The sequence below is a fragment of the Apteryx mantelli genome, chromosome 3 (genome assembly GCF_036417845.1).
Source record: "Apteryx mantelli isolate bAptMan1 chromosome 3, bAptMan1.hap1, whole genome shotgun sequence".
NCBI classification, from domain to species: domain Eukaryota; kingdom Metazoa; phylum Chordata; class Aves; order Apterygiformes; family Apterygidae; genus Apteryx; species Apteryx mantelli.
In genome coordinates, this window is record NC_089980.1 from 63,612,203 (window position 1) to 63,632,397 (window position 20,195).

General features: G+C 38.3%; 1 protein-coding gene across 1 annotated transcript in view; it reads left to right on the top strand.

Annotated features, from left to right (window-relative positions):
• UTRN (utrophin) overlaps positions 1-20,195 on the top strand; it is a 401,902-nt gene that overhangs the window by 167,969 nt on the left and 213,738 nt on the right. The window contains exon 52 of the mRNA XM_067293529.1: positions 3,944-4,133. Coding sequence (XP_067149630.1) covers positions 3,944-4,133 — 190 coding nt within the window. The remainder of the gene's footprint in view (positions 1-3,943; positions 4,134-20,195) is intronic.

The window sequence follows — 20,195 nt, forward strand, 5'->3', positions numbered from 1 at the left end:
TGGGTCATAGGGATGCGCTCGTCTCCTGAATTGGCTATTCCTGATCGTTCATTTGCATTAAGATTGGGGACTGGAACATATTCTGCATCAGATCCTCCTCCGTTTCATCAGAGTACTGTAATAATTTTTCCAAAGTGTCATTAACTTTATCTGGATTTCTGTCGCAATGGCATCTGGGGATGAAGAGGGAGTTGGAGGGTGAGGGGAAACTACTGCTTTTTGGGTTAGTAATAACAGTAGACTACAGTCATTCATGTTCAAACTTTTTGGTGTTTTTGTTAGAGCTAGCATAAAACTACCCACCCAACTCAGGGATGGGGGACTAGAAAGAGCTCTGAAGACTCCTGCCTGGAATCCTCTAATTACTTTTGAATCTGCTTAAGAAAGTCTGGAATAATAAGCACTTGCTTTCTGTTGTGTATATCTGAAGCTCCTCAGTTATCACTGGAGCTACTATTTTGCAACCTATAGTGTTAGCAGGATGCATTCCTGCTTTGTTTTTTAACTAAGGACAGCTCTTTAAGGAGAAGTTGGAGAACTGGTGGGTAGCTGGAGTGTGGAGCTGCTCAATATAACTTCATGGAGCAGTGTAGAATTAAGAGAGAAGATTGTGCATTGGAGGAACCTTTTCAGGGAAGTGAAGGTTTTTATGCTTGCTTTGAACACATTAATTATAAATTATAGTGAAGTGTTTTATGCTTTACAATGTGAAGTGCTGAGGCTTACTTCATATGACAGACTTTGGGTGGATATGGATTGCACATGGAACACACACAGGGTGCCATGGCTTCTGTAGGCATAGATATGTGTTTACAGTAAAATGCTTTAAAATTCCATTTTTTTCTGGCAATACCTATGCCTGGAGAATGCAGGAAGGGTCCTTAGTACTTCACCTGGGAGAATCACAGTCCTTAATAGCACCCCAGTAGCGCTATCGGGAAGACTGTAGCCATGGAACTCAAAATTGAAGCAGCTCATTTTAAAAACATTGGCATTAAGGAGATAAAGCACCCCTGCTTGATGCAGTATAAACTGGATATGCTGTCCAGTGGCTATTTGTGTTCCATTTTTATATTTCAGGAGTGAAACTATAGTAATTTCCTTTATTTTTGGTGCCTCAGAAGTGGATTACAATTGTTGTCCAGATAGTCCCAAATGTTCTTCTTGACTTTCCCTTGATTGCACAGTTGTGTTGTATTGGAGATTTTTAGCTTATATCTGAAAAGTAGTTGGGTGGAACTGAAAGCTGAAACAGCGCTAGGAAAACTTAACTACTAGAGGTACAATTTTTGTTTTTCTTGGACATGTCTTTGCTAACAGAATCTTCTTAGACCTTCTTGCCTGTCACCGAGTTAAGTGAAGTTGGCTGCACTTGTTTGGGGCTCTGCAGGTTCTCCTCATGTTAATTCTTACATCCTGGAAAAACCTCTCCTTTGAGAATGTTCTGATTGTATCAGCTTTATTTGAGAATCTGAATCATCATTGTTGGCATGGCAGGTAGTCTGTCTGCAGTACAGAACTCTCCATCATCTTCTATTCGTGACCTTTATTGGAATGAAATAAAAGTATTTGGGTCTGTTCTGTAGAAGTGTTGCTCACTGCTGTCATACAGATCCTTTTTTTACAACACTCATGTAATCTAGAACATTAGTTGTGAATCTGGTAATTTGTGCTGCTGGAATACAAATTTACTGAACAGAATGATTTTCATCTTTAATTCAAATGTCATGACAGCAGTGGGACTGTTACAGGATTTAATTCTTCCCTTTAATTTCAAGTAAGCACAGAGTTTGAGATATTAAAACTTTAAGGCCAAAGACAACATTCTTGAATGAATGTTATTAGGTATAATGTTCAGGTTGTCTCAATTCCTGTCTAGTACATGAGTACTTACAATTAGAGATCTGAGTCACTTTTACTGCGTTTCATCCTTTGGGGCTTCTCTGTTTCTTTGAAGGTCACCTTTATTTTCAGCCTGTTCTTCCTATGTCTCTCCTGTTATTCCACCTTTGGCCTTAATCCCCTGCTAGGGAAGAAAAATCCCTGCAGAGGAGAGAGGATTTTGAAGCCAGAGCTCCTGCTTTTACTTTATATGGTGTATGGATTTTTTTTCCCCCTCCCCTCTCTTTTCTCTCTCCTCTTTCTTGGTGTATGAAAGCTCCAATTTTTGAGCTGCTGCTTTGTTGTTATTTTAGGCAATATTAGCTATCAAACAATTATTCATCCTTGGCATGCTATTTTTTTTTCTTTTCCACCCCCCACAGAGTGGGCGAGGCATTCCAGAGCTTCAAGTCAGAGGCAAGAATGAAAGCTGCTTTCCCTGCCAGTCCTTTGCTAGTGGCCAAAGTTTGGGGAGCATGAAGTTAGGAATGATTCAAGCAATCTCGCTTTGGATGATGCAATGATTAAAACATGGCACAAGCCTGATGGTTTCTAAATTTGGATTTGCAACACTGTGTTGTTGCAAGTAGTCTCTTGAAAATTCAGTTGGTTACATTAATACTTAAGAATGTAAGCCTGACAGAATTGGGGTTTTATCAGATTTCCTTACTGCCCTTGAAGGAAAACAGTTTTTCCTTACATCTACCCTTTGTTATGATGTGCTAGTAAACTAAACTACCAGCTTAGAAACTTCCTCTTGAATGGTATCAAACACTTGCAGCTTCTTTTCTTTAAAGAACATTTAAACTACTGTTGAAGGTCTTGATTCTGACTGCAGTGAGTCCATAATACTGCTGAGCAATACTGTTGCCACCATGTGGAAAGTAGAAAAGAAAACCTAAGGAGAATATGAGAAGGCAGAATACAAATAAATTGAGCTTGTCTGGAGAAACCTGTTCAATTCTTTCAAAAATATCAAATGCTGAGTGTTTTGGCCTTGTTTTATTTGAAAATAAATATTGCTTTACCACTGAAATCTTATAATATGGTTAGTGATTGAACTCCAAATAAAGCTGAACTTCCTGGTTATTTAGCAACAGCATTCCAGACAGTAGCCCTGATAGAGGCTTCTGTACAGTGTGCTGGTGGGACAACTTGCTTCTTTTGCCCTGGTTTTGGAAGAAGGGATACTGCTGAGTAGTAGCCTCAAATGGATGAAAACCAGCTTGTCACATTTCAATTATTTTTTAAAATTGCTGACTATAACAGTTTTCCGTATGTTTCATTTTAATGATAAGGAACCAGTTTTATTACGCAGAGATATAATCTGATCCTTTTTTAGGAAAGCTGTTGGTGTAGTTGGTTACCAATAATGAAAGACTTAGATCTCAAAAAATCCTTTACCAAACAAAATGTTTCAAAATGTTTTGTGATCATCTAACTGAAGATCTTTTGACTGAAATTCCTTTTTTAAGAATGTTCATTTTGGACTAGATTGTGTTGACTGGTATGATGGTAATGTATTATTCAGTATCAGTGGTAGTGTCAAAAGTCTTTGCTTTTAGCAGAGAGAACCAGGAATGACTCTTCATTCCTTAGCACTTTAACTAGTACATCACATACTGATTTAGGGAAATGTTTCTGCTAACTATAAAAGAAAAAAAAGCTCCATCCCCTCAATCCTTCTACTCCATATGATATTTGTTGATGAGGAAAAACATTCACACATGGGAATAACGCTTCCAGCAGTTGGAGTAGCATAAGTCCATGATTGTAGTACTCAAAAAGAAAAAGCTAGATTTTTTTAATGAGTGACTTTTTTTTCTTCCACATGCTTTTTTAAAGGGCTGTGAAATATATATCTAGTTAACATCTGTGGAAAGCTATAGATATAACAATCAGAGAAACAGTGATATAAATAATGATAAAGAGCTGTGACAGATGTATAGTTTCTTAATGAAGAGAGCTTTTGGATTTATCTTTCTGTAGCTCCATTTATGATATGTATAATGTTGGTTGTTATGGAGGAAAATTCTGACGCTTGTTGTCATCTTGTTTTCAGAGCTGTTGATAGGCAGAATTTCTTGGACGCTGAGCTGAAGACAGTACAGGCCTTGCACAAGGATCTGGAGAGCTTCCTCAAGTGGCTTCAAGAGGCAGAGACGACAGTAAATGTTCTTGAGGACGCATCCCAGCGTGAGACTGCTGCTCAGGACAGTGCCTGCATAAGGGAGCTTAGAAAACAGATTCAGGTAAGAATTAAATAATGCTACTGTTGTTATTTGCACTTTTCCTCTATGGCAAATGTTACAAAGGAAAGCTTTCTAATAGAGTGGGGAGACCTGCAGTCTATTTAAAGGTATTTGAAAACAGCATTTTAAAATTCAGGAGTGTGAAGGCAGCAGCTTTTTCTTGCTAAGGTTTGAAATGCGTATTTCATGGACATCTCTGGCTGCCAGGGCTCTTAAAAATCCCTGGAGAGTGACTGTGTTCAGGAAACATGTATCTGATTAAACCAAATGATAGCATGTGATTGTCCAACTGAACAATTTAATCCAATTTCCTTCAGGGAAGTACAGGCCTGGGAGGTGCTGTCTCCTCATCTTCCTTATCTTTCCCTGCTTTTTTCCCCCTATGTTGCCAGTAACCTAAGGAGTTGTGGTGCTCAGATCACCTTTTCACCCTTTCCTGCTGCTGCTTCCCAGCAACTCCTGAGCTGGGCATTAGTTGGCATACAGGCCACGGAGTGTGGAAACCCTAGAAATAACTGAGCAGGGGATTAAATGTTGTCACTTAGGGTCCTTTCTCATATGTGGACACCCTGGCTCATCTAAAATCTAGAAGGCAATTCCCTTCTCCCAGTCTTAAGCACAGACCATTGAGGATAGCTGGAGTACAATGTCAGCCATCCATTCCTCCCTTTCCAATAAGCCTCTCTGGGGAGGTAGAAGGGGAGAGAGAGGAGCTGGGTTTAGTCTGCCTTATTGAGGGAAGACAGCAGTAAAGAATGTGGGGACCTGTTAACTCTTCTTTTTTTTAAATTAATGTGTTTGGGCCTGCGTCAGGTAAAGACTGAACATCACTGCTTGAAAGGGTTTTCAGTGTTTCTCTGACATATGAATGCCCTGTTTACATGATGTGAATGCTGTTCATGTCTCTTCTTTCTCCTGAATGTTTTACTGAATTTTTTTCCCATTAATTAGTTTGCCTCATTATTTAGTATAGTTATGCTCTTTCAGTATGTACAAATTGGAAGATTAGGTTAACTACAGAAATTGTGCACTCTAAGTTTGGAGTAATGTCTTCCGTGCTCTAAATTCATGGAGTTTGAGTGTCTTTTAATGAAAAAGTGTGGTACTCTCAGTACCAGTGCTATTAACCTGAACATGTCTACATTGAATGTCTCATTTCATTTAAATTCAGAGCTTCTGGTCAAGCAGTTCACTGTAATTGTAAGGGAAGAACAGTATATTGTGGAGGCTTGAGTCTGTAGAAGATGATGTGTCACTCACCAACATTTACGTGGTTATTGTCAGCCAGGTAGCTCATCTGTAGAGATGAGAATCTTTGTGAAATGCTGAGACCAGTCTGTAATGACAACACCTAGAAGTTAATATAATACTTTCTGTTGGCAACAATAAAAGTAGGAGTGCTGGCAGGGCTAAAAAGGGGGCGCAGAAAGCTTACAACATGCGGCAGCGCAGTGTATAAACAGACTCATTTCTGCACTACCTTGCATTTTGTGCAGTCAATTACACTGGGATAACGTCATGACTTTGCAATACGCTACTGTCCACTATATGCAGCTGTGAAGGACCTGGGCAATTTGGTCATGGAAGACTGATTGCCTCCTTTGCTGTGCTGCAGGTTGGTTTAAATTGTCAAACCTGTCCTATGTGGAGGGAGAACAGCTGGGCAAGAGTCCCTGCTGCCCCATGGAGAGGTCTATAGCCTCTATATACCTGATATTCTCCATCTTCCCTGTGACTGTATGCTCTTCTGTACATCGTGTGGCAGATAAACTGTTGTAATCACTTAACTTACCTATGAATTTACATAATATTGTAAGCTTTTTTCAGTTACCAAAGAAGTTGTTACAAGAGCACATGTCAGACTGTCATAGCTCAGTGGCTTCTGAAATGAACTTTTTTCCTATACCAACTTTTAATACCATTTTAAATCTAACCAGAGACTTTCAAATCATTGCACTGACAAGCTCTCAAAAAATCAATGTTTCTGTTTTCAAGTATTTTTTGGAATGAGCTTTTTAAAACCAATTTTAGCAAATTATAAAGAAAATTCAAGCCCTCTTCCCTGCAAGGTCTTAAGATTAAAACTGACTAAAGAAGGAAAATTTCCTGTTCTCTCCCCCTCTTTATCAGTATACAATAACATTGTTCTTCTTTGTTGTGCTTTGCTAAATACCTGAAGAAATATTTCTTCTAAATTGAACTGGTTGCAAGAACAGTGCAGAACCTGTAACTTCCTCAGCTCTGTACGAAGGTACGCCTACCCCTCAAGCCCTATGCATTGAGGAAGAAGTTTATTTACCATGATTTCAGGCTGTGATTAAATTGTAGGTGAAATACCTGCTGCACATAGACAAAACATGATGGATTATATTTTGTTGTTGCATGTCATGCATTTTCAAAATAGGATCATCTGTTAAACTGGCATCTTTGTGCGTTGGGAGTGGGGAACTATCTTCCATTACATTGCTGGGGCTAAGTTGTTTGGCTGCGGTGCAAGTCACTCTAGAGAGTCAGTGATCCGGGGATTGTTGAAGCCTTGTTTTGACTTCCATTGCTTTATCCAAGGGTAGCAGCAGTACAATGAAAATAATCCCAATTTTGAGCTGGGTAGAAGGTAAAGTGTTGTTTGTTTTTAAGGGAGGAAATTCATGATTATAGCATCAATCCTTCTTAATTTGTTCAGTATCTAATTATCACAGAGGGCTTCCTTTCAGGTTACTGTCAAAACACTCCAGCCTGTGTTGGTCACCAGGTGCAAAATATGTAGCAAACGTCTACAAGAGGTTAAAAACTAATTTGAAGAAAGATGCAGAAAATGAGCTAACAAATAATAGAAAGTAGTGCTGGGGTAACATGAGTGAAGTTCTTTGCCTACAGATGTAAAGATATTATTCAAAATAATTTGAAAGCTTTGTTTTAGCATGAACTAAAATCAACATGACTAGTCATGGACTGCTTATTTCTGTTTGTCTTACTGCTTGATTTAAACTTGTATATTGGCAAGGAGAAAGAGCAGAACTGAAAGAAGAGGGCAGGAGTGGACTGGACCCTGTTTTACACAACAGAGGTCTGAGCTCTTGCTCTTCTATCTCCTAGGTTTTTGCCAAGAATGTTTATTAACAGGACATGACCTAATGCTGATAGGCCAGGACTGGAGGGAAAAGAACAAACCTGTAGTGGGAGAGCAGATAAGCCAAAAGCAACTGAGTACAGGGGAACAGTTTGAAGAGGTGGTGGAAATGAGGAAAGAAGCCGAGGCTGTGGAGGTCAAGGATACACAGGGTGAGATTTTTAAATACAGAATGAAGTCAATTCTCTGTTTCCTTGAAATGATATTATGTTTGGTGCTGGAAAGATCAGGGAGAGAACAGTGTACAAGGAAAGCAAGTTCGGTGTGAGGACTAGTAGAAAAATTGACCCAGTTCTAAAAATGAAGTGGGAAGATAAGGATGAGAAGGTTGTGTTAACAAAGAGTTGGATGGGAACAACTTTTAAATCAGTGTCCTCTCTGAAGAGATGGTGCCCATCCACCTCAGATGCAAACTGCCTGATAGTAGGCCTACTAGCATACAAAGCACTGGTCTCTAAGCGGTGATGTTTCCAGGTGCCTATGAATTTGTCAGACTTCATGTTACTTTGAGTTGGTGCCTCCATACTGTGCTGACAGATGTGCTAGAAATGTGTGAATACATACTTATGTAGCAATATACACATTAAATAATATGATTACTTGTAATAGTCTCTTCAGATTCCAAATTTAGCCAAAAACCTCTTATGTTTTAACTTTATGGTAACATTAAGGAAAAGTGTTTAGCTTAGGAGTGAACAGGAGAATTTTATTTAGATCTTTATTCAGCTGATACTTTAAAGTAAGCCTGCAATCATCATCATCATCATATCCTTTGTTTTGGGCTATGTATTTAGTTCTTTTTGTGAGAACAGTGGTTTGCATCCTCTTCTGCAGGGTGTTCGATCTTGGAACATAGCTTGCAGATGTTCCTTGTATTCCTGTCTGTCCAGAGAGGCAAATGTTGCATATCTGTTAGCAATCTTAGGAAAGAGGAAAGGGATCAAAGCCCCAGGTTGAGAACACAAATAATAACTTCATATTTTTCTTGATACCTATGGATGTAACTTATTACACGGTGGGATTTTTATTCATTTAGTTTTATGTTCTATTAGAGAAAGTGACTATCAGACTTGGTGTTGTTTTCCCTTTGGGATCTTGGTAGCTAGAAGCTATGTTAATGCACCTAATTAATTTATATGGTGAATGTGTTTCTTTTCTCATGGAACTGTTTTTAAGATGGGTTTGAGAAGACCTAATGGGGTTTTGGTTTTGATTGATTTCCACTGATACTGTGGTGTATCTGATCTGCACTGAGACAGATTCTCTCTTTTACTCTCTGTTCCTATTGCCTACTGTGTTGATAATGGCCTCCCTGAATGTTTGCTCTAGCAGCCCCTCTGATACAGATTAAAATATATTCGTCATTAGCACCTTTGGGAGTAGTAAAAAATAGCTGTCTCTGGTTATGCTGCAGTATCACCACACCGAGGATTATGTTGGCTGTATTACACTAAGAGTACATAGCTGGTAACAAAACACTTCCATGTTCTTGAATGTCCTTTTGCAATCCTTAGATGGCTTAAATAATACTGCTTTGTCATGGGAAAAACATCAAAATGATGTTAGCTCTCTGAATTCAAAGCTGCTAGAAAAGGGGTGGCGCAACTGGGTGCTTTAAATTTGCCAAAATCTGATCCTTTCCTAATAAGTCATTTAGGAAAAGATTCTAATTGGAAACAGCTCCTGAAAAACGTTCCTACTTTGTGGTGCGAGTGAGAGTCCTTTGAGATCTCTTTGGCTAAATTGGCTTTAAGAGAGTTTTTGTAAGAGAGAGAGGTTTACCCCCTGCAGTTTTTCCTTTTCTGTTGGATAATCTAGCTTTGAGAAGTGCCTGTGTGTAATTTATTAGGCTTTAATGTATGGCTGATATAATTAGGGCAGGTATCCCTCTGCTCCTCTCTCAAGATTTATACCACAGTCTGTTATTCACTCACTCTACAGCTCTGCCAGAGCTGCAGTTAGTCTGAGAGCGAGAGCATCCTTTTCCAGAGTGAAGGAGCAAATGCTCAGTCTGTCGATATAAAGCAGCTGCTACTAGGGAAGAACAGCGGTTTGAAACATTGGAGCTGTCTTCCTGAAGGAATTCCTTTTTCGTTTCTGCAGCTTTAATGCTTAAATTAATAACCTTTTCTGGCTGTTTAGTACACTCCTGAACAGTGGCAGACGCTCAGCTGCTCAACAACTTCATTTACTCCCTGCATAGGCAGAGCTGAGCAGTACTGGATTGGAAAATCTGTGAAGGCTTTTATTTTTTTTTGTATTTGTTTCTTGGGGTTATTTTGTGAGAGAAACTTATGCTGTATCAAGCTCCTTTGCCTTTGAATCATATAAAGCCTGTAGCTCTCAAAAGCAGTCCTGGAAGAGAGCATGCTCAGAAAGCTGGCAAATCATTGTCCAGTGACTGGGAAGAAATGATAGTTGCTCTTCATTTATAATGCAAATTCTGAGGTGTCTTCAGAAGTGTGGCAAACTTAAAATGATGGCTGTGGTGAGAACGTCTCTGCAGAAAGTTGTGGTGTTGTTGCATCGTTTACAGAGGATGGCAGTTTCTTCTCCGCGTTACCAGAAGCTTTGTAAGGTAAGAAATGCAAGACCAGAATCTGGAGAGTACTGAAAGCTGACTCTCTTATCTTTTTCAGATAAAAATGAAAAAGTCAAAGAGTAGGATGGATGTCAAAAGGGTCTAAGCTGTATAGTGTGTTTTGCAAAGCTGAATTTTTCTCTGGTGTATGTTTTCTTAAAGAATGCAATTTATTTAAAAAAGAAAAAAAAGTCCTTTTAAAATGTGTCACTGTGTAATATAAAAATGCTACGTTGCCTACCCCTTAAGTAGGTCTGGAAAGAAACTGTTAATATCCAATTAGCTTTCATAAAATATTACTACATCTTTTTTTTTGAAAGGAGTTGGTTAATTCTTGATAAATATGTTCCTTTAACTCCTAGGTACCCATTGTACAGAATAACTGTGTGTTTTCTTCAATACCCGATATTTTTGCTTTTGAGTTAATGAAACTTTTTATCAGAAATGAGAGTTCAGCAAACTTAATATATAGCCATGTAATTTTGACTTCACCTGCCTATATCTATTGAGTTCTCTCACAAATAAAAATGAGAAAAAGTTGCATGAAAAACATGTTGACATGGTCTACTACTCATATTAATATATCTGTAGTTATCTTTTTTGGAGCTGACTGTTTCTGATTCCACCAAGACTGTATTTATTACTGTTTTGTATCTTATGCAGGTACAGTAGTTGAGAACTTAATTACTGTGGAAATGATCTAAGCTACCTAGTGAAAGTCTCTCTTTTTTTTTTTTTTTTTTAAAAAAAAAAACAGATTGATCACTTGCCAGATATAAAATTCAGGTGTGATCTATAAAGTGAGTTAAGACTGTCACTTGTGTTGGTGCCTGTGTGGTATGGTCATGCTGTGGTGTATTATTGGACCTTAATATATGGATACTACTTTGTAACTTTGGGAAATATAAAATTGAAGAGGTTCAGCTATATGCTGACATTATCTTATAAAAAATATATATATATCCATGTGGCTGTCTTTGAACTTATTTTTTATTCTTGCTGCTTCCAGTACTTTAAAACTGCCTGTGTGTTTTGATGAAACTATGCCTGAGTTTGTGTACAAGGTATGTAAACCGAAGTGCATGACCATGCTCAGGAATCCATTCTTTGTGCCAATGGAAAAGCAAATGCCTCTAGTCGTATTTGCCTCAGTCTGAAATGTGTTTTCTATTATGAGCAATATGAAAATGAAACAAAGTAAAAGACTTTATGGTAGAGTTTGAAAGTGAGAGAAGGGTATAATATGGTATCTGGTTTATAGCAGTGAAGTTTATAGAGGAAGTTATGGCATGTTGGGAACAATCATTGTTTTTAGATGATTGTTTCAATGTGCTGCTGTTTACACAGCTACACTAAGAGCGGTATCTTCATTACGAAAAATAATTGAGACTAGCTAGTTTGATGTGTACATGCAAGATGTTTTAACAAGTATGCTTCAGTGGTTTCAAAAATGCTAGTAAAGTGCATTAAAACCCCTTTAGTTACATTTTTGTATATAAACTCATTTGTAACAATGCTTGTCAAACAAGAACTATTTAGTGAATCTTGTAGTAATTATTATCTGCTGGTTAGAGTGAAAGCCTAGTAAGTGGTTGAATACCTAATTTGCTGAGTTTAAATCTACCCAAGGGATAGTAAAAATCTTCTCAAAAGCTGTTATTAATATATATTTTCTGACTGAGAATCCATGCAGTGATAGCCTTGGGAAACTTTGTGTAGCTTACAGTCACACTTCTTTTTTCTCTTTTCTCTTCTCTTCTCTTCTCTTCTCTTCATTCCTTAAAAAGTCATGCTGCTTGGTGTTTTCCGAGGTAGTCTCCTACTCAGTTTAACTGGAGGTAGAAGGGTTGGTCTGCCTGTGGAGTTAAGTCAGACACTCTCAGAGGAGGAAAAAAAGGAGTATTTTACAATCCCAGCCACTTCCAGCAGGTGTCAATGTAAGGCAATGATACATGGGAGTCTGCTGATGGAAATGTTAATGCTTAGAAGAGAAAATGGTATGAAAATTACAAATTATAAACAACTCTAAAAGAAATCCTTACTTTAACTCTATTTCAGTGTTCTGTATGCTTGTGACTTTTGGCATTTCGCAAGTTTGTACTTGTGAACTCTGTACATACACAAGTATAGTTCAGTTCTGCATAAGAGAAGTTATTCACTGTTTGTCACATTGGGTACCGAGTAGTTGCTTCATGAACTACCATCTAAATGTTTCATGTGAAGTGTCTTCTGAAGCATAACACTGCCAATGAAATAAACATTAAAGTGCCAATGAAATATTTACAAACAAATTCGTGAAGTTGGAGTGTTTGCCTATTTAAGTGCACGATTTATAAAAGAATAAATTAGGCTTTATTATAAACTGTAGTGGGGGAAAGTCATAATTGTTCCTTTTATTAGCAGCTTGGTGTAACAGTAACTCAAGATTCAAAGTTTTCATGTCACAAATTTGTTAAAAGCAGAAACAGAAATAAACTTTTCGTTGAAATATGTTTACCTCATTGCTGCAAAATGGAGAATCCAAGGTTTAGGATATTTCTTTTTTGCTTGTTTGCTTTTTCTTTCACTAATCTCTTCATACCAAGATAAATTTTTGCCAGATGCAACTTCTTTTTACTGATTATGCCATATGATTCTTTTACACTGAAATCAGTAGTACATCAGGAAAAAATTTGTACACTTAGCCTGTTATCAGGACAGCGAATACATTTTTTGCTTTATCATTAACAGCTTTGTCTCTTAACTCTCATAATATTCTATGATTCTCAAAAGAAAGAACCAGAAAAAAAATGTGTTGTCACGGTTGTCATCCACTCTGTTTTTTGGTAATGTGTGATTTGTTCTTTAAGGAATATTTTCTGTTAGGTATATCCAGATAGCTTGGACAAGAATGAATTTAGATGTTACTGGGAACAAAAAAATTCATGGTAAGGTGCAAATTGACAGACCTCTTCTGAGAGACCAGAACTATGATATTACTTATGAAAATGAAGTAGAAAGTTGGGAGGCTTTCTTGAATTTCCCTGACATAAGCAAAAGAATAGTACATGTCTGTCAGACATAAATGATAAACTTGAAATATGTATTCTGTTGATGGAGCTTGACCATGATATTTTTGAAATAAACCGCTAGCATGCAGGGTAAACTGTTGGAGGACAGAATGAGAAAAATAGCTAGTAGCTAGAAGAATATTTTCTCATTTCTTTTTTGATGACTTCTCCAGAGGAATGCCCTCTTTTGCGGAGGGAGGGGAAGGAACCAAGACCAAACAAACCTCTTCAAATAAAATATCTGAAATCTCAAACCTGATATGACATTACTCTTCACTCTTGAGGTGACACATGGTAACTTGGAGTTATTGGCTTTCTCAGCTGTGAAGAGAAATGATGTGTCAGAAACAAGTATCTTGCGTGTTGTGTTTTTTGGGGTTTTTTTTATGAACACATAGTTTAAAATGCAATTCTCTTGTTTTTCTGCTGTTTTATTTCTATTGCTAGTGTTAAATTTACAAAGCCACAGGAAGTTAAAAGCACAGCAAATGCTAAGGTCAGCCAAACCCCTTTTTCACTGTGACACTGGTGATTGCCTTCTGAATGGCATTAAAATACTGTTGAATTTTCAAAGTAGTAACAAAAGTTTTTTTTCCTATGAAATTTTGAAAAATGTGAAGGTTATTGGGGGAAACAGCATGGGCTGTGTTGAAACATGAGTAGGATAAATACTGATCCCACTGAATTTTACAGCAGTGCATTTTCTAATATTTTTAATTTTAACTTGGTTTAGAAAAGAGGTCATTCACACTTGATCAAATTCAGGTATGAAATACAGGTAATCAAATGGGGTGAAAAAGAGGTGTGACAGCAGCAACAATATATATTTATTGGACAGTGGGACTGAACAAAACTATTTTTGGAAGCAGCTTCTGAAGTAGGTTGCTATATTGAGTTGCTTGTTGGTTGGAAAATGAAGCAGTGTCTCTGTCATCAAAAGCATTGCTAAATTAGGCAAATGGGTTGTTTTTTTTTTTTTTTTGGTAGACGAGAAAGTTAAGTGTGGACTGCTTGATACTGTTCTAGTAGCTTAAGGAACATTACAATAATTGTAAAAAATAGAGGTTCTTTTGCAATGTCAGATCTCTAAAAATGAGCCATAACATAACTGAGAGTCAAACTGCCCCATCTAAATCTACCATAAAGCCCTTTAGAAAGGAGGAGGCCAGAATTTAAAGAGATCTGGTTGCTATTATCTGCTGGAATATAGTGAGGTTAAAAAATGCACTAGTAGAGTGCACAAGACTGGCTCTTTCAAAAGAGAAGTCTTGATAAATGAATAAATCTAATGAGCAACATCTCGTGATGATGAGTTTTAGGATATGCTTTTGTAGAAAACAGCTGAGAAATGTATGTGGTAACCAACCTGGCCCCAAACTCTCACGCCTTGTTTGTGTTGAAAATGAGTGCTTAGAAGAAGTAGCATCCATTGTGAATTCATGAGATATTGTATGTGAAGGGATGGGATGAGACATGCCTGGGTGCATGGCAAACAGAACAGGGTTAAACACAACTACAGAACTTAAAATTTTACAAGGTGGCATGGTGGGATCACTGACTGAAAGGACTGGAATACTCTGTCTTTGGAGAAATGTGAATACCCTAAGAATGCATGTGAGTCAATTTAAAATGGACAAGGTGGAAATTTTTTCTGTTCAGATACGAATTAAAAGTTGGAATGCTGAAAACTGATGATTAGAACATTTGAAAATATGGGCATTTGGAACTTTAAAGAGATCAAGATTGATTTGTTACTGACTTTTTTTATTGAATAATCGTGACAACTACAGAAGGAATGAAAGGCTGAAGGGAGACTTTTTTTATTGGCTTTTGAAAAAATGAAGGAGATGAATGCTGGAAATTAATATCTAGTAAGTCTAACTTCTTACTAAAGTACTGGAGGAAATATTGAAAGTAAGAATAGATTTTTTTAACTGCAGAGGGAAAAAGTGAATAGTAATAAAATGTATTTCAAAAAGCAGATCAACAAAAAAACTTGCTTTTTTGAGAACTACAAAATAGGAAAGATTGGAATTAGTTTAGAGAGGGGTATAGAAAAGCATTTGATACTGTGTATTACCATTTTAGTGCTATTCAGAAAACAAAACTGCTTTGAAGCAAGTTCTTTAGAGGTTGAAAACTAGATAGAAGTTGTAGATAGTAAGGTGCTGTACATTTGTGAGGGCATTTGGTATAGTTTCTTGTGTCTTATTTGACTTCAGATTACTTACAATTTAATGACAAAGGAAGTAAAAGAATATTTATGCTGAACTGGAGTCATTTTAAGCATTATTATTGGATCAAAAGACTGAAAATTAGAAATAAGGGCAACCAATGCAATTTAAGTTGGAAATATAGCTGGTATGGAAAAATAATCCAGTGGAATTTATTTTCCGTTGGTATCAAATGGCATGTGACTATTCAGTGGATCAGTGAAAGACAAGGACAGTTTGGGGCTTTGGTGCATAGGTAAGGTGTCACTTAGTTGCTAAATGTTAGTATGTTATGGGTTGATTCCCACTGGAATATTTTGGAGGGGGGGGGAATCTGAGTATTTTTATGTTTTCATAAACTAGAGAGATTTGAGATCCTGAGAACAGACAGGGATAAGTGACTGTCACAGATGCAGAGCCTGGTCATGATTGGAGGTGGAGATGGAGTGTCTCCAGTTAAGAATGTAAGAAACAGCTGAGAGGAACAGGCAGGATTTCAAGAAGGAAAAACTTGTAGATGAAGTATTGGGAAGCCCTCTTGGTTGTGAGATTTAGGAACTTATCACATCTTTTTCCAAGAAGCCATGTGTCCTCAGTCCATGAAGAAAATTATTTAACAAGTCCCCATGAAAGCCATTTCCAAGCATTAAAGGACAAGAAGGTGACTGTGCACAGCCAGCCTGGATTTAAAAAGCCTGAGTTTTGCCAGCCCAACCTGATTGCTTTCCATGACAAAATGGCTGTCCCTTTGGACAAGGGGAGAGCAGTGGAGATCCTTGATCTTGACTTTAGCAAGGTATTTGACACTATCCCTAATAGCTGAATTAGGGAAATATAGACATGGTGGATGAACTACAAGATGGGCAGAAGACTGCCAGGACCACTGGTGTTCCTCAGGGGTTGATACTGAGGCCTGTACTGTTCAACATTATCATCAATGACCTGGACAATGGGACAAAGCACCATAAAGTTTTTAAAACAACAGCAACAATGAACTTGTACCTTTATGGACCAACCTTGTTCCATAAAGCATTGGTACGAGCTGGGGATGGACTGGCAAGCGAGCAGCTCTGCAGAAAGGGACCAGACAGGTCTGCTGGACAGGAAGCTGAATGTGAACTGGCAGTTTGCCCTTGCGACGATGAAGATTAACCACATATTGGGTTGCATGAGCAAGATCAGAGCCAGCAGGTTAGGGGAAATGACTGTTCCCCTGTCCTTGGCACTCGTGAGGTCATGTCTGGAATGCTGCAGTTGGTTTTGGGCCCCCCTAGTTCAAGAGAGAGGTTGACAAACTGGAGTGAATCTAGTGTGGAACCACCAGTGTGCTGGGGCTGGAGCCCATGGCGCAGGAGGGGAGGACAGGCTGGAGTCCATGGCGCAGGAGGGAGCTGGCTTTCTTTGGCTTTGTGAAGAGAAGGCTCACGAGTTTCTAAATATCGTCACCACCAACCTAGTGGGTTATCGCTAGAGAAGATGGAGCCAGACATTGTTCAGAGGTGCACTGTGAAAGGGCAAGAGACAGTGGAAACAAGTGGCAACAGGAGAACTGGACATAAGGAAACCAGTTGTGCATAGTGAGAGTAATCGAGCACTGGAACAGGCTGCCCAAAGAGGTGGTTGTATGTCTAAAGACACTTGACTGTATTGGATAAGGTCCTGAGCAGCCAGACCTAGCTTTGAAATAGGCTATTGAAATTGGCAGGAGGTCTGACTGAATGATCTCCAGAGGTCTTCCAGCTTGCTTTTTTCTATGGTTCTGTGCTACTGCCCTATTACTAGAATAGTCAAAACTATAGTGCAGCAGTTTTCAGCTGTGACTGTGTTGCCTGCTTTCTATCAAAAACAACTTCTCTTGTTTACCCTTATGTGAAAATTCTTAGTACTCTGAGTTTTGATCTAAATCTGGGCCTGCTATGAATTTGCTGTACAGCCACAGCAAGTATTTATTTGAGAATCCTTTTGCTGTAGTGTAACTGTAGTGGGAACAATGTGGTACAGTCAGGTATTGGGTGTCCATCTGAATTTTGTGGTTATGGTGAGAAGGCATTTTAATATACTGTTTAAAAAAAAAAAAAAATCCTGTGATCTCATCCCAAATTACTTGTTCTTGCATTTTCATACATTGTTTTCCAAACCCACAAAGAAGGGAGTGTGCCAACAGCCCCTTTCAGAGAAAGATTGTGCAGGTCTTGAGTGATGAAGCTGACCTAAAAGTAACCATTTTGTTTTGCCTTGTGTCTAATTGTGATCAGTGCCAAATGAAACTGTAATAAATGAGTACTTTATTGTAAATTCTTTTTACAGTAGACTATGCTCTCTAGTGCTCTGTGTACATATCAGGCTTCTGTAGATATGAAATTGTTTTACTAAGGGGAGAGAACAAGGAGAAACAAAATGGGAGAGAACATAAAGCTTTGTAAATTCAGTATTTTTTTAACTGCTGCACCAATCATTCCTATTTGCAAGCAGAGTGCAGCTTAAGAAGAGAGAAGATTGATTCTAGGATATAATTTTTTTTTAATGGTGTTTCAGTAGTATTTTAGAAGGGAGGAAAGGAAGAGAGAGAAGAGGTGAGTGAAATATTTCAGGACATCCTTTTAGAATCCTCTTAGGTTTAAAGGCAAGTCTGTTTTTTGAGCTGAAAATACTTTGCTATTGCAGCAAGAATGAAAATGAGTTTAAATATTTTAGTAGTAGGGGTAGTTTTATTAAGGCATGAATGTAGGATTAATGGGAAAACTGACTTTCATGAACTTCATGTGTTTACAGGAGCTGGATCAATATTTGATATATGAGACCATCTTACAGTAGTATTTTACCACAGTGCTTTTTGATTGCTGCCGTTTTTCAGGGAGTAATTTTTTCCCCCTCTCTTTCCCGTGGGGCTTAATTACTCTGCCCAAATTCATGGAGTCCTGAAGCCATAGACACCCAGTTTAGTGCTTCACACATCCCCTTCTTGAGGGTTGAATGTCATTCCTGTCTTCTGCCTCACGCAGATCATTAGCGCTTGTTTTTGAGAAAACTGCACTCGCTGCATAGCTGGAAAAGCAAACAGTGCTGTTTGAAGCTGCTCTGTAGCTAGTCATCAGTAACTCTGGAGGAATTCTGCGGTTCATTTTGCCTTCCTCTCTAATTTAGACAAAGTGTGTTACAAGACTTCATGTTCTAAAGCTCCTCTGGAGCTCCTCTATTGCTTTTCCACTGATTGCAGGCTTGTGTGGCTCTGGGGCTGTCATGTTGTGTTTTCATGGTGGGCATTCTCCATGTAGTTTGCTGCAAAACATTTTACTTCAAAACTGAAGTAACTGACACGTTACTGCATAGCTAGGTAATTGGGTGTGGGTGGAAGATGTCAGTGGCTTTCCTGATAACTGATGTGCTGTGTTGTGCTACAGAAAGTGATTCTTCATGGTGGTAGTGGGACTGTATTTACCAGTGTTTTCTGGTGTATGGTAAATACTGTTGGTGCTGCAAGTGAAGTGACAAATCCAAACGCTGCTGATGCTATAGATGTTCCTTGGTTACTGATGAGCACTGTGTCTATGGGCACAGGGTTGTGCTGGTAGGGGAAGTGCTGGCTCTTCTGCATTCGTCTTTCAGATCTCTGATGTGAGATCATTCTTTCGGGGGAGAGGCAGAGACTTTGGTTTTCAGTGCTTGTTCATATCTTGGCATTTCTGCTGAGACTACTGACCAATTAGTGCTAATTGTGCTGGGTTTTGTGAATTGGTCCTGGAACAGTCATCTGAGGTCACTGCTTTCTGTCACCTGCCATCTTTGGACTCAGTTTGAACTATTTTTTTTCTCTTTTAGGGAAGAGTGCATTACTAACCCTAAGCTAATCAGTCACCCCTCATGTTTAATTTTGAATGTTCCATTTCAAACACTGTAACTCTCTTGGTTAATATTCTCTTTTATTATTTGCTACAAAGAGAAGTATTTATTTGCTACAGGTTCTAACACTGCAAACCACTTGAAACAGATTTCTTCCTCCTCCTTTCTTTCTGTTACTGAAAGCACTCTCCCCCCTCCCTCCCATCCACACACATTAGTATTTATTGCTTGAAAGAGGGGAAAATGGGGCACAGAAGGAAGAAAGAAAAGCAAAACCCCTCTGAACAGAGTTTTGCCTCTTTGCTATGTGTTTGCCTCAGGAGCTAACAGCAGCCCCTCAAATATTTTCACTGAAATAGCTGTATATCTTTCCCGTTATCTTTCACTTTTATCATCTCAGTATTAGCACTGAAATTTCCTCCCATAGCCCGTATATCTGTCTTTAAGAAGAATACAGTCTGAAACAATTCAGCTGTTTATCTGTAAGCAAACCATTAATTCAGATAACTGGATTGTGGAGGTTTATCATCCCTTACAATGGAGGGTTGTGTTTTATAATTTGTATAAAGACACTTGCAGGTGCAAATGGGAGAAGTAGCAGAGAAGTTTTTGTTTAAGAACTTGGATGTGAACATGCCCTTCCACGATCCCTGTGACTGCCCAAGTGGGTGTGACAAGGCCTTCAGGTGGACTTGGTTACAATCTTTTAGAGTTAGAAAACAATCAGATTCTATGACTTATGATCAAGGTTAAAAAAGTTTTTTTTGTTTGTTTTTGTTTTTTTTTTTAATGTTCGTTCTGTCTAAAAACCCTCTTTCTTTGCTGTATGATGGAGTTCTGTATTACTGGTAGCAGATTTCAGACCTCTCAGTCGTTATGGGATGTGCAGAGCACAACAGTAGTCTTAGGGCAAAGGATCAGTGTTTCCTCTCCTTTTGTCCTTTGGAGAGGTGTGGGACCCAGCTCTTTTATAGAAGGAAACCTGCCCTCTGCCAGCAAAATCCAAATATGTTGATACACATTTTATGTGTGTTTCTGATGACAATTGTGTGATTAAAACTGAACCAAGAGCCTAAAAAATGGACATTCTTTGAGTTATGGCACCAACTGTTGCTTACTGTTAAGTGGAAAAGAAAGCAATAAAATTTAATTTTGTGGTTGTACAGAAAGCTTTGGAAATTGTGATCAGGTTTTTAGGCCCAGCAAGCTTTATCTTGTGAAAAAACTCCCATTTAAACCATCAATATC